Consider the following 14458-nt stretch of genomic DNA (forward strand, 5'->3'; position numbering starts at 1 on the left):
GAGGTCATCTCAACCCTCAAAGTAAGAAGCACGGCTGCCGTGCTGAGGAGGGGTGGGGCAGGGCTGCAGATGGGCCCTTAAGATGCTGGGGTGGGTGGGCCTTTTGTGGCAGGGGACAGCACAGCCAGCCTGGCGATTTGGAGCACCCCTGGGTGCAGCAGGGAGTGAGGCTTTCCTTTGGTGCCGAAACCTCCAACTTGCTGCCTTGTCCAGAGATCTTTCAGGGAATGGCATTGAGCTTTGAGCTGATGTTGCCTTCTCCACAGCTCAAGCCTGCCGAACGAGGAGACTCTGTTTTTTTTTCCTGCCATGCAATCAATTCCTATGGTGAAGACCGAGGACTTATTCAACTTACTGTACAAGGTATTGTCCTTTGTCGGGCGTGTATGCATGTATGCGATGGTGCCTTTTGTGGAGGCCTTTCAGACACTGCTGCGTGGCTTCTGCTGGGTTAATCCCCAGTTTATGACGAGTGATGCTTTGAGGGTTGCAGAACACTGACCACATTTTAGTAAAGCTGCTATTAGCAATAAAAACTGAAGGGAGTCAGCTCATTTTCTATTTTTTAATGGACAATTTCCTGAGAAAAGCAAGACATGAACACGGATTTAAAATCATTAAAATAATCTGTCTGATTCCCTGTTGAGATCTTTTAAGCTAAATTTTATCCCTCTGTCTGCACCTAGATGTTCTCAAGGAATTAAAATGCAAAGTGGAGGTGGAAGGGTGCTTCCTCCTCCTCCCCCCCCCCCAAACAGAGCCCAGTTTTCAGAAGACGGGGAGCTGCTGGTCTCCTACTCCCATCCTTTCTGAGCAAGCTCTGCATTGGGTCTAGGGAGAACTAGCCAGGGGCTTCTGAGGCAAGGCAAATTTCCCTGGTTGAACTGAGCTGCCATGGAAATGGAGTTCAGCGACCACGTCTGGCTCTTTGGAGCTGCGCTTAGCAATGGTCCCGGCCATCCTTCGTCCGTCATCCGGCAGGCTGTGGATCTTCCAAAACGGTCTTTTCTCCTCAGCTTTTACATTTTGTGCAATTGGCTGGATATGCAATTTCAGTTTATTCACTCTTTGATGTACTGTTCAGTATGCTAACCTGTTTTTACCTGCATTTTCAAGAAAACCTCCTGCATGTGGAAGTCCTTCTTGGCACCTCTACCCTCCTTGCTAATTTTCCCAACTCTGGCATTGTCTGGGGATCTGGTGTAAAAGTTCCTTGCGTGCTTGTATGTGGTGCATGGGGGTGGGTGGCATTTCCTATTCCTTACTTCTGCCCCTCTACCCCTCCCCAGAGCCACCAGACCCTCCAGAACTGGAGATCCGAGAAGTGAAAGCCCGGAGTATGAACTTACGATGGACTCAGAGGTTTGACGGCAACAGCATCATCACCGGTTTTGATATTGAGTACAAGAATAAGTCTGGTGAGCAGAACTAATGACATTCTGAGTGGGAAGAGGAATTGGGAAACCCCTTGCTTAAGATTCATGCATTTAAAAAAAGATATATGTTAATTATCACTACAGGTGGTCTTACAACCAATTGACTTACAACAATTCATTTTAGCAGACTTTCCAAGTTACAACGGCACTGAAAAAAAGGGATGCATGACCGTTTTTCACACTTTTGGCCATGGCAGTCCTCTGATCAGAATTCGAATGCTTGGCAACTGGCATGTATTCACGAGAGTTGCAGTGGCCCCGAGGTCTTGTGGTCACTTTTGCTGACATTCTGACAAGCAAAGTCAATGACGAAGCCAAATTCATTTAACAACCATGTTATTAACTTAACAAATCTGGCAAGGAAGGTTGTAAAATGAGTCAAAAGTCACTTAATAAATGTTTCACTGATCAATAGAAATTCTGAGCTCAGTTGTGGCCATAAGTCGAGGACATTTTCTGTTCTGAGAAAATGGGAGAAATTCAACTTGAACAGAATGTTGGCTTGATTGGTCTCAAACGATGCTGCTGCGGAATGCAGTGCCAGGAAAAATGGGGCTTGGGTGCGAGAAGTCACACTTCAGCGTTACAGGTCCTTGGAGAGGCGGTTGCACTGAGGACTCCCTATGGAGGGCTTGTTATGAGTCCACCTGCTGGGGATGCTGTCTTTCCCACTTTTTTTTCTTTTTTTGGTTAAATGCCTTACTGGCCTAAGTAAACCACCTCCATAGCATTTCCCTGATTCACTAATTTAGTCACTTTGTCAAAGAAGGAAATAACGTCTGGCACGATCTGTTCTTAAGAAGCCCATGTTGGCTTCTAGTAATCACTTTACTCATTTCTAGGTTTTCGCAGATCCACTGCTTGATTATCTTTTTCCAAGATTTCCCCAGGTATTATTGTCAGGCTGATTGGCCTCTAGTTTCCTAGATTCACTCCCCCTACCACCTTTTTGAAGATTGGAACTACATGAGCTCTTTTCCAGCCCCCGCCCCCCCCAGCAGTTCCTTGGTTCTCCAGGAGCTTTGAAAGATTTTGTTCAGTGCTTCTGCCAGCTTATTCAGAACTCTGGGATGCAATCTCTCTGGCCTGGCGATTTGAACCCATGCATATTGCATAGGTGATGTCTGGCCATTTTCTTGCCTATTTTGACATGTATTCCTACTCTTCCGTCTAATCTACTGCTTTTGATAGGTGGGAAGACAGTGGCAAAAATGGATTAGACAGTTCCATTTTCTCCCTGTTATCCATCACTTCCTTGCCTTCTCCCATTAGTGAACTGATCATTTCCTTGACTTTTTTCTTGTTCCTTCCATGTTGAAAAAGGGGGCACGATTGCTCAGGGGTTAAAGACACTGAGCTTGCCAGATGGAAACCTGATAGTCTGGGTTCGAGATCCAAATGCCGTGCAATGGGGTGAGCTCCATTGCTGCTCACCTAGCAGTTTCAAAGCATGCAAATGCAAGTAGATTAATAGGTACCAGTTTGGCGGGAAGGTAACAGAGTTCTGTGCATCTTTGGTGTATAGCCATGCTGGCCATATGACCAAGAAAAATTATTTGGACATCTCTGGCTTCCCCGGCCAAGAAACAGAGATGAGCACCATGCCCTAGAGCTAGACACGACTGGACAGGGAAACTTTTAGCTTTACATGTTGTAAAAACCATTTTATTATTTATTTATCATTCTTCACACAGTCAATCAGATATTCAGATTGGATTTGCCATTTTTATCCACCTGTCCGGTTTTTCGCAAGGATCTGGGATAGGCCGAAGTGGATGTTTGATGGTATTATGGATATCATCACAGGATGTCAGCTGTTCCGAGTAAAGCTGCCTCCTGCAATTGACTGATGGTGAATTTGTCAATGCCCATGGTATTCAAGTGGTGCTCCAGTTGTTTTGGGATTGCACCCAAGGCCTACTGATATCATCTTTGCTTTTGTTTGCCACAGTAATTTCATTTCTATTTGCAGGTCTTTGTATTTTGTTATCTTCCCAGTTCTTTCTCTTCTCTTCTGCTGTCTCCAGGTACTGTCACATCCACTATCCAGATGGTTTATGTCTTTCTTATGGACAATTGTTAAGTCTGGCGTGTTGTGCATCAGATGCCTGTCTGTTTGAATTCTAAAGTTCCAGAGCACTTTAGCCTCTTCATTTTTTATTGCTTTATTTTGTGGTCCCACCAGTTCTTGTTTGCAGGCAAAGGACATTACTTGCAAATCTTCTAATGCACCAGTGTTGCTGTTTTGTCATGCCATGGTAATCAGTAATCGGTCTGCACAATCTTCTTGCAACAGCTAACCAGGTGGTCCACTGTTTCTTCAGCTTCTTTGCATAGGTGGCACTTGCTACCTGTTGCTGTGTTCTCAATTCTGGCTCGATATACTTTAGTTCTTAAGGCTTGTGCAGCCTCTGTCTCTTTCTTCAACGTCCATGCTCTTAGTCATTGTCGCATTGTCACTTGTTTTGCCTACTATTTTTTAAATGTACCGGCCACATGGTGCTTTGTCTTTCCATGCCTCTTTTCCATTCTTCTTTTTGGTCCATTGTAGATCAGTCTGGTCTCGCTAGTACTTGGTAAGCCTCCCTGGTATCCTCGTTTCAGTGCATCTTCTTCACTGTCCTTCAGAGATTTTTCCAATGCCCTTTTTTCTTCTTCTTCAGCCGTTTGGTGTATTTGCAACATTCCATTTATTTTCCTTGGAAGGGAAATTCTGTCAATACTAGTGTGAATGAAGGGCATGATTCATTGCCATTATTTTTCTGGCCTTTCTATCCAGGGCTTAACTTTAGTTCTGCTTGAGTCCAGTCTACTATTCCAGCTGTGTATCTAATGACAGGAATTACCCAGATGTTAATTGCCTTGATAGTATTTTTTCCACTGAGTTTGGACTTTTAGATCCTCTTCATTCTAATGATGTTATTTATGTTCAACCTTCTTCTTTACTTCAGTGTGGTTGATGTTGTCAGTTTGAAGGATGCTCAGGTATTTGTAGTCTTCATCCAGATTCTTGGTTTTATTTCCATAGGACCTCTTTATTCCTTCAGTTTTCACTATTTTTTCCCCATTTGATGGTAAGCATGGTACATTTGTCCAATCCAAATTCCCTTGCAATTACTTCGCTGTTTATCTGGACAGTGTTCAGCAGGGATTCTATTTCAGATGTTGTTTTTCCATATAGCTTCAAATAATCCGTGTAAAGAAGGTGGGATATTCTGGCAGATGTTTTTGATGTTTAATAGCCATGGCTATTCATTATTTATTTATAAATACATTTATTATTTATTAGTTGACATTATTTGACTTTTCTGTGCAATGGCTTTGGCTGACTTGTTACTCTATCTTAACCTGCAGCCTCTGAGGAACATATAATTTTGGAGGTATGAGCAGAAAGCTCAAAAGTAAAGCTTCTTGACATCCTTCCCCATCTTCCCCATTATTTGTGATTTCAAAGTATTGATGACACGCTTTTGCTGTTTTTGGAACTCTGTATTGACAAATAATCCCTCGGCTGTTCTGTCCTATTTCCAGATTCCTGGGACTTTAAGCAATCCACCCGGAACATCTCTCCCTCCATTAACCAGGCCAATATTGTGGATCTTCATCCAGCCTCTGTGTACAGTATCCGCATGTTTTCCTTCAATAAGATTGGCCGCAGTGAGCCAAGCAAGGATCTGACCATCAGCACAGAGGAAGCAGGTGCCCATCCGCCTCAGGGTTGTGTCCACAAGATAATTTATGAAACAAATTGGGCAATGGGCAAAGTGTGAGGAAGAGGAAGTCATGAAGGTTGAGAACACGCAATTGATGTCTGTGCTTAAGACCCATTTCTTCTCTCCCTGCCCCCCCCCCCTTTGTTTTTGTGCCCAAGAGTCTGTTGCACTCACCTAAAAGTCTTGGATCCATAGACAAGATTTGGGGTGAGGGGTGAGGAGGGATGCTTAAGTCTGTGTTGCAACAATGTGTGTGTGAGAGCACATGTCAGATTGGCAGAAGTCCTTGTTCCTTGGGGCAAAAGCTACTTGCTTGTTTTCTTGGGTTGGTCCTGTCAGGAAACTCCCTTCCTGAGCTGAGCTGTGGGCCAACTGGGCTAATCTATTCTTTGGAGAGAACTGGACCTGGCTCCCTTTAAAAGCTTGCCTAGTATATTGCACAATGAAAATATTGGTTGAGTGGAATCTCTCTGATGAAATGCCTTGTGTCAAAATAAACAGGCCGGTCCTCCAAAATGCCACAGAATAATTATTTTTCAGTATAATTTACAGCATTCTGTGAGCATTAAGCTGAAGGACTTTGTGGGTTTTCCAGTTGCTTTGTTACTCGCTGCCTTCACCACCGGCTTTCTCTCCCCACCCTATCGCCTTCACAGCAAGCTGAAGTAACTGCTGAAGTTTGTAGAACAGATGCCTAAATCCATTCCAGTAGGTCTGGTTCCCTTGGCATGAGCCAGAGGCATGAGCCATGGGCATGCAAAGTCACTGCCAGAAATGCATCACATTCACGGGGTTGTTTTTTCTTTTTTTGCTACCTTTCAAGAACTGGGAACAAAGAAAGAATTTATCTGTGTAACGCGTAATGTGACCTCAATTCTTTCAGCTCCTGATGGTCCCCCACTAGATGTCACCTTGCAGCCAATGACATCCCAAAGCATCCAGGTCACTTGGAAGGCAAGTATGCGTGTTCCATGCTTGACTGAGGGCTGGGATCAGTGGCGCTTTTTATTTATTTGAACTCCAAAAACAACAGCACATGAGCAGGCATGGTCCATTGGCTGTTTTGGAGCTCTGGGCCTTTGACACCCAAGGCAACCAGAGAGGGATGAAATGGTGATGCAGCCCAGAGGGGGGCGATGTGGGGGAGACCCTGAGGCTCTCGTATTTAGCCCACCAGCCTTTGCTGCTGGCTTGCTTTGTGCCAAAGGTCGTGGGGGTCACTACAGAGCCTCCCTTTCAGTCCTGCTGAACTGAAGAGCACTTAAAAGAAGGCATTGAACTCCTTGGCACATGATTGGATAATCAAATGCTGGAAATAATAACAGTCAATAGAAACGTCAGAAGCTTTGTGCAAAGATCGATGGCACAATGGAAGACATGGTTGCTGGTCTATTATGATAGTCTGGGAGAAGTTAATATCAAGAGAGGAGTCTTTCAAGGAGACTTACTATCACCAATACTATTTGTCATTGCACTGGTTCCTCTTTGAACAATACTGAACAAATTAGGCCATGACTATCAAACATCAAAAACCTTTGCCACGCTCTTCCACCTCCTTTACATGGATGAGCTGAAGCTGTAAGGAAAACATCATCTGAAATAGAATCCCTGCTCAGCACTGTCCATATATACAACCACAAAACTGCAATGCGATTTGGAATGGACAAATGTGCTTTCTTACCGTCAACATGAATGAGCAAAATAGTGAAAACTGAAGGAAAGATGTCCTATGGAAATCACTCGATGAAGATGATCACTAAAAATACCTGGGCATCCTTCAGGCTGACAACATCAACCACACTGAAGTAAAGAAGAAGGTTAAACATAAATAACATCATTAGAGTGAAGAAGATCTAAAAGTCAAAACTGGAGGAAAAACTGTCAAGGCAATTAACATCTGTGTAATTACTGTCACTAGATACCCAGCTAGAATAGTAGACTGGACTCAAGCAGAACTAAAGTCAAGCCCTGGGTAGGAAGGCCAGAGAAATAATGGCAGTGAATCATGCCCTCCGCTGTGTGCACAAATGGAGCTGTGGGTGCGAGCTTGCCCACCGCTCAAATGGAACGTTCCCCTCCCCCTGACTGCTGGTCCACCAAGCCAGAAAGGTTGGGGAACTTTGCTTTAACACCCTCAAACCACATCTGTCTGCTCCAGGTTCTTGGGTGGACTCGATAGATGCCAAATCCAATCTAAAACATCTGGCTGACTGTGTGGCCAACCATAATAATAATTTATTAAATGTATCTGCCATCTGACTCCCAGTGCCCACCACCCAGGGACTCTGAGTGGATATTTTAAAAATAAATAGATAAATATTTTTTAAAAAAATAACAATTTCTTTTTAAATGCTGAGGAGAGAGCTATATTTGCAGTAAGTGCTTCAGTTGAACGACTGGGTTAAATATCTGAGGCAGGGGCTCCCTTCTTGGCCTGCAAGGAGCTCGTATTCTGTCTTAAGAGGAAGGTTAAAAACAAGAGTGTTCTTGGCTCGTACTAAAACCAGCCAGCCTTCCTGGTGGGGGTCTCGGCTTCAGGGATCCTGCTCTTCGCCTCAGAGCCCTTCCTTCCCTAGGTGCTGGCAGAGTGCCCACTTCTTCTGCTGTATCCTTCTTTTTGGATCTGTAGTACTGTACCAATAGGCAGACCAACTCTTCTGCCTTTCTCCATTGCCGGCTGAGATCCTGTCATCCAGAGCATGGGAATGTAAGGAGGGCAGGCTACATCGATGGCTTGGTGGACTCTTGAGCCATTCGAACAAGCCTGTGCATCAGTCAGTTGAAACTGGGATGGGAATGTAGGCAGTCAATATTTAAGTGGTTAGGTAGGGGAGTTACTCCCCTCTGTCACCTTGAACCTGCCTGCCACGCTCTGACTCTCCCCTGGACTCTCTTCCCTATTTTTACTCCTTTACTGGCCCACCTCATAGGCCCCAAAGAAAGAACTCCAGAACGGGGTTATCCGAGGCTACCAGATTGGCTATCGAGAGAACAGCCCAGGAAGCAGTGGGCAGTACAGCATTGTGGAGATGAAAGCCACGGGGGACAGTGAAGTCTACACCCTCGACAACCTGAAGAAATTTGCCCAGTATGGTGTGGTGGTGCAGGCCTTCAACCGGGCAGGCACTGGCCCCTCGTCCAGTGAAATCAATGCCACCACCCTGGAGGATGGTAAGTCCTCACAATTTCTTGGCAGTTTAGCAGGTATTGCATTTTATTTCAGTCCAGCCAGGCTTTCCTGCAAGATGGTACCCCTCCACCCAAAGCTGCTATGTCTTCCTAAAGGCTGGCCTGTTTCTGTTTTCCATGCATAAAAGGATTTATTTGTTTCATCATCAGAGGCAGAGATAATTGTTAGGAGAAGCATGTGGGCTCCCCACTTGGGTTTTATTGTGTTCTAGACATTTTGGAGTTCTAGGTACCTGCAAATAGGTGGCAATTTCTCTGTGGGAGCTGAAATAAATAGTAGTCGCGTGATCACCATTAGGACAAGTGTGTGAGTGGAAGAGAGCGAGCCTTCCCTTTTCAAGATCGGCACAAGATAAAATTCCTGACCTGGAATGCCTCGTCTCTCTCCACCATGTTAGTGTGACATCTGGGGGTGAAAGGGCCTGCATAGACTGCCAGTCTGATTTTGCTGATTATGGGTGCCCGGTGCTCCTCCTTACCTCAGGGGAACCCTGGGCCTTCCTTGAATGCCACTCTGATAAGTGCTTGAAGTGTGCCATCCTTCAGCACCCCAGGTTGGATTGGTGAGGATAACTTTGAGTCTCTCCAGGGCTCATTTGTGCAGCTGCCACCCCATCTCCAGAGCTCTCCAACAACAATGCCTTGTGCAAAATGCAGCAGGTGGCCCTGCCAAGGAACAGCCCTGCTGTGCCTGCAGTGGCCCTGTTTTCTCTGGGGATTTTCCACAGGTTTTCATGGGGGAGAGATCAACGCTTGGAAAACAAAAGAAAAGTTTCTTCCTCGTTGCTTCAGCAGTTTTTCATACTTAATTAAGGCCCTCATTAGCCTGTCAAAGCAGGATCGTTTCCTGCCTCGATTAGCACTCCTCCTGGGGTATTCAAGGGCCCCTGTTTTAGCAATAGTGTTATTTCCCATAATTATATTACCTTCATTTTCTTCAAACGGACTCTCTATTAGTTTATAACACCAACCCCTAATTACAGCATGCGTTTGGCTTTACACATAAATAAACTAAAACGATCATCCTTTTCCGAGTGATCATTAGGATGATATATCATCATTTAAATGCTCATAAAAATTAGAGATCTCTCTTTGGGGGCAGCGGGTTCTCATTACCTCTACCCCAAACGCTCGCTTCGTCATTCTTTCTTCAAGCAACTGCACAGCCTTGTGGGTCTAGCAGAAAATGCAGAGACCTTATCCTGGGACTCTGGGGAGCATGGATGGACTGGCAAATTAATCTGCCCACGTGTTTGAAGGAATGGCCAAGGTGCTGTGGCAACCAGGGGCATCCCTTTTAATGTGTTTCCCTTTTCAGTTCCCAGCCAGCCCCCTGAAAATGTGAGGGCCTTGTCCATCACCTCCGATGTGGCCGTCATCTCGTGGTCCGAACCCCCTCGGAGCACACTCAATGGCATCTTGAAGGGCTACCGTGTCATCTTCTGGTCCCTCTACATGGATGGTGGTGAGTTGGGAGCAATGTGCTCATTGCCTCATTTATTTCATTTTCACTAATTGAATTTAGTGTGGCATCGTATCTGGAGGGCAGAAGGCTGTGTTTCCTCCACCAACACATCAGATCTTCAGATGGCTCATGTCAGAAATGATGTTCTTCCTACCTCCAACTGGATACTGGAGGCCAAGCTGGTGCTGCCTGTCACTCAGCGGCGCTCATGCCACTGCAAGATAAGGGAATTCACTCTCCTTTGGGAACCTCTTGCAATTGTTTGCCTTGTTCCAGTAGCTGGCTCTTGCTGGATTTGGACCCAGCGCACTTTCTCAGGGGTTCCTGGAGTCACTTCGCAGGCTGCAGTGCTCCTCGAACCTGCCTCCCACTCAGGGCAAGCAAATAACAGAAGCAGCCCCTTAGACTGTGGCAGAGAAAGCAAATCCCCTTCCTGAGCCCCAGAGGCTCCCTCAGCTATGTTTCTGGCAAGTGAGTGAGGCTCTGGGCAGGAGGGCCTGGGTGGGTGGGGCGAGGGGAGGCTCTGAACCAGGAGTCCTGAATAGAGGCCCCTGGGGTCCTCAGGCCATTATTACGGAGGCCCAGTAAGTTCCTGAGGTGGCCTCCATCCTCACATAAATATTGAAATTGACCCTACATGATACAGATTAGCCTAATAAACAGGACGGTAGTAAATTACCTTTGGTTTCTAGAGAACAGTGGCTGTGAGGTGGGCGGGGGGAGTCATAAGTGAGGCTCTCAAGGGGCCATGATTAAAAAAGAAACCTTGAGAAAACCAGCTTCTTCTTTCTTTGCTCTCCAACATGCAATGCAGGCTTACTACTTTGGGGGGTTCTGTGAGCTGGACTGCTAGACTCTTTGCGGGTGTGCATGACATCCTGTGGGGGGGAGAGTGCGCTGCCTTCCACAGAGAGTGGCTGGCCCTTGAAAGGCTCCCCGGTTTTCGGGGGCCTTTCTTGTGCTAAGCCTTGTGTCGTTTGAGGGCCGGGAAGCAAGCCGAAGAGGGCAGGGCGGCACCTCCATGACACAGGTTGCAGGGGCACCGCTGCTGCTGCTGCTGCTGCTGCGCTAGGTTCTGGCTCTGTCCACGTGCCGGACAGCAAGTGGCTCCCACGCTTGCCCTGGGCAAATCAAGCTAGCCGGAAGGCTGCGGAGGGCAGTGGGAGCCTTGCCTGCCTCTGCACAGGGTGTTCTTGCTTCCTGAATAGAGTGGGGGGAGATGCAGAACGTCACCACCACTCGGGAGAGAGCAGAGCTGCGGGGCATGGAGAAATTCACCAACTACAGCGTGCAGGTTTTGGCCTACACCCAGGCGGGCGACGGGGTCCGCAGCAACGTCCTCCACATCCAGACCAAGGAAGACAGTGAGTGCCTAAGGGGAAGCTGGGGGGAAGGGGGACCAGTTCCCTGCTTGTGAAGAGCCCCCCACAGCACCTGTGTGGGGGACAGCTGCCCTCTTTGGGGTGGTGATGATTCTGCTTTGCTGTGGCTCTGTGGGGCCCGCCCTGGGGGCCTGGGACTTCTTCGCTCTGCCCGCTTTTCTCTCTCCCTCGGGAGTTGGGGAAGCAAGAGTTTGCCGCCCCACTTAATCTAGTTATGCGGCCTGTTCTACCATCCCGGGGCAGCCTGACGCTGCGATTCCTGCGGTGACTCTGGCCTGCACTTCTGGCCTCCTTCCTGGGAGGAGGCAGGGTGTCGTTTGGGCCACAGGACAGAGTCAGGGACTGCTGGGTATCAGAGGCCCTAGAGAAGCCAGAGGGCCAGGAAACTTGCAAGGAGGCAGTACAGAGACCTGCAGAGTCCACCCGGAGAGAGCCACCCACTGAAGGATCAGAAAAGGCCCCGTGGAGCACATGCTGGCTTCGGCCAGCCTGCCCTTTTGCCCCATCTCAGGGCAGGAAAGGACGCTTCCCCTGGGCTGCGCTCTAGCACCTCAGGGGAGGGGAAGTGCAGTGGGTGAAGCCCACCCGGAGGACAGCATCCCCAGGTGTGGGCTGGCCAGCTGATCCCTTCCAGCAGCCTTCCTGTGCCCGTGGCAAGACAGCATTCTGCTGGAGCCCCACTCCCTTGGCCCCTTGCTCTGCTTGTCTCGGTTGGTCCTTCAAGGATCTCCAGCTGGGCTGGCAGCAGGCTCCCTGCAGAAATGGCAGAAGCTGCTCTGAAGGGAGAGACTGTTGTCCAGCCAGTGAGACCTTTGCTGGCTGGCACAACTGGGGTAAAAGAAGAGCACTGTCCCCCACCCCCTCCGGCAGGGCACTGAGTTGTGCTCCTTCCCTCCTGTGGTGGCATGGCACCCATACGGCCCACCTAGAGAGGAGGCCAGGGCTGGAGGGAGGCCTTGAGAATCACGCCTCTTCTTTCCTCTTGCAGTTCCTGGTCCTCCTGCCGGGATCAAAGCGGTGCCTTCCTCTTCCAGCAGCGTTGTGGTGTCTTGGCTGCCACCCTCAAAGCCTAATGGAGTTATCCGGAAGTACACCATTTTCTGCTCCAGCCCAGGCTCTGGCCAGCCGGTGAGCAGCTGTGATGGGGCTCCTGGGAGAGGTTGCCCGGCCACTGAACCAGCAGGGTGCCAAGCACTGTCAGTCCCCTGAAGAGAGGACTGGCCTCAGGCAGCTTTGTTCTGGGGATCCTCAGCCCAGGTTGTGATCAGGAGCTGCCAGAAGTTGGTGGGCCATCTCAGACTATTTTGGAGCCCAGGATGGGATAGGAAAAAACAATGTGATAGTGGGTCAGACCTTTCTCCCATAGGATTTTCTCTCCCTCCCTCCTGCCATTGTTTCTCTTTCACCACATCCCATAACTTACAGGCTGACAAGTGTATCGTTGCTGCTTTTACAAAGCAGAAATAGATTTAAATGGCCAGCATTAATTTACTAATTCAACTTAAATCCTGCCTAATGGCTAACCCCAATAATGCAGAAATCTCTATTTGAAACACAAGGCGTTTAACAACACACCAGCAAAAGCCGAGGATAAATGGCATTCATGAGTTAAAACTTACTTTGTCAGAATCATCTACTTGAGATATTCCTTTTCCAATGGGGAGGGGGAAGCATCAAGTGCTGACTTCACCTGTGCAGCAGGCAGGCCCTTCCCTGATGGAGAAACCCCCTTCCCTCAGGTCAGTCCGAGCAGGAGGGTGCCGAATTAAGGGCACCCGGAATGTCCTTCCAGTGCCAACTGCTTGGCCTTGCCAGTCAAAGGCCCAATTGCCCCCTCCAGGGTTTTTGTGCTCCCTGGGGTGGCCTCGGCTTTTGCTAGAGAGTTGGGTGCAAATTAGGAGACAGTTTTGGGCCGGTTCTGCTCTGAGCTCTCTGCCATAGACTAGACTGAGGCTGGGGTGCTGGTCTACAGGAAGGCTTTGGAGAGAAAAAAGCACTTCCCTTCCTGTGCCGTAGGGTGGCTGACCCTTGGTCTCAGCTGGCCATACACACCTCCTAGTTGCAGGAGGTAAGATCGGTTAGGCTGCTCTGTCCTAGGCCTCTGTGGATCTTGCTGATTTTTCAAGCATGCTTTGGGAATTTCCCAGTGATTTGGCAGACAATCTGGCTTCATGCTTAATTGAAACATGACTACTTCCATGTCCTTATTGCACCAGCAGTTGGTTAAGGTTATGTTGGGTTGGGAGAAGTACCTTCAAGCCACGACAAGCTTTCTTGGTTAGTCACATTGCAGATAAAATCATTCATAGCTTCTTGAGCTGGTCAACCACCAATGAGATGCAGAAATCCGTGCCTTGCAAAATCGTGTGGAATTCATTTGAACTATGAACCCCAAGAAGGTTGACGGGGTTTTCTTTGGGATTAACTCTTGTCACATATAGGCTAGCTCCTTCTCTCCCCTGGCTTTTCAGAGTTGCCAGGAGCGGATGATATGGGGAGCTGGACTAGAGGAATGACAAGTGCCTTTTTGAAAGAGGGAATGGTATTGCCATGAAAGGAGCATCTGCTTCCATCTCAAACTTGCCCTTCTTTGGGAAGATTACAGAGAAGGTCTTGGGGTCCTGGGATAAAGTGGATATGGATTCTAATTGAGCTTGGGACGTTCCCTGTAAAAGGGCTGTGAAAAATGGCCTTCTCCTGTAGAGACGTCAAGGCAGCTGTTCTGATAATACTGGTTTCAAGTTCGACTTAGTGCAATATGAGAGCTGAGATATCATGGCTGAGACCCATCTTGAAACAAACAAACAAACAAACAAACAAATAACAGCACTAGAAGCATCATCTACAGAACAGGCTGCTGCCCCTCTGGTTGTTGCTACTTCTGGTCCATGCAGAACACGGACTCCTTTGTCCCATCTAGCACAGTTGCACCAGTGGCAGCAGTAACACGGAAATGGGTGCAGCCCAGATCTTAGTTGGCCCCCAAAGCTTCCTGGGAACATTCAGGCTCTGTTAGGTTGGGAAGGAGGGCGGGGACAGCATTTGCTTATCAAGATCCCTTTCTGCAGTTCATTTTAACATCTGAGCCCTTCGTTTCCAGGGCAACATAATCTTTTCATCAAAGCAACTGGTGAAGCTGCTGGGATCTGATATTGTTTCCTTGGCATCTTGTCAAGGCTGCCATTTGGCTTAAAATTATGCATGCAATGTAATATTTATGCTTGCATATTTAAACACTGGTTAGATTTAAGTATTATGCCTGTGGATCTATCA

At 47.8% G+C, this 14458-nt stretch overlaps 1 protein-coding gene across 5 annotated transcripts in view; it reads left to right on the forward strand.

Annotated features, from left to right (window-relative positions):
* The window catches only part of DSCAML1 (DS cell adhesion molecule like 1), a 90453-nt gene that overhangs the window by 64538 nt on the left and 11457 nt on the right, over nucleotides 1-14458 (forward strand). For all 5 annotated transcript variants that reach the window (XM_087970237.1, XM_087970233.1, XM_087970235.1 and 2 more), the window contains exons 12-20: nucleotides 1-21; nucleotides 267-363; nucleotides 1290-1418; nucleotides 4968-5135; nucleotides 6033-6103; nucleotides 8080-8320; nucleotides 9657-9803; nucleotides 11012-11167; nucleotides 12174-12313. The exon at nucleotides 1-21 is cut by the window's left edge and continues 179 nt beyond it. In XM_087970237.1, the coding sequence (XP_087826363.1) occupies nucleotides 1-21; nucleotides 267-363; nucleotides 1290-1418; nucleotides 4968-5135; nucleotides 6033-6103; nucleotides 8080-8320; nucleotides 9657-9803; nucleotides 11012-11167; nucleotides 12174-12313 (1170 nt within the window). The remainder of the gene's footprint in view (nucleotides 22-266; nucleotides 364-1289; nucleotides 1419-4967; nucleotides 5136-6032; nucleotides 6104-8079; nucleotides 8321-9656; nucleotides 9804-11011; nucleotides 11168-12173; nucleotides 12314-14458) is intronic.

The sequence above is a fragment of the Notechis scutatus genome, chromosome 7 (assembly GCF_049901735.1).
Source record: "Notechis scutatus isolate UNSWTSFEM ecotype Mainland chromosome 7, rNotScu1.2, whole genome shotgun sequence".
Classification (NCBI taxonomy): Eukaryota; Metazoa; Chordata; class Lepidosauria; order Squamata; family Elapidae; genus Notechis; species Notechis scutatus.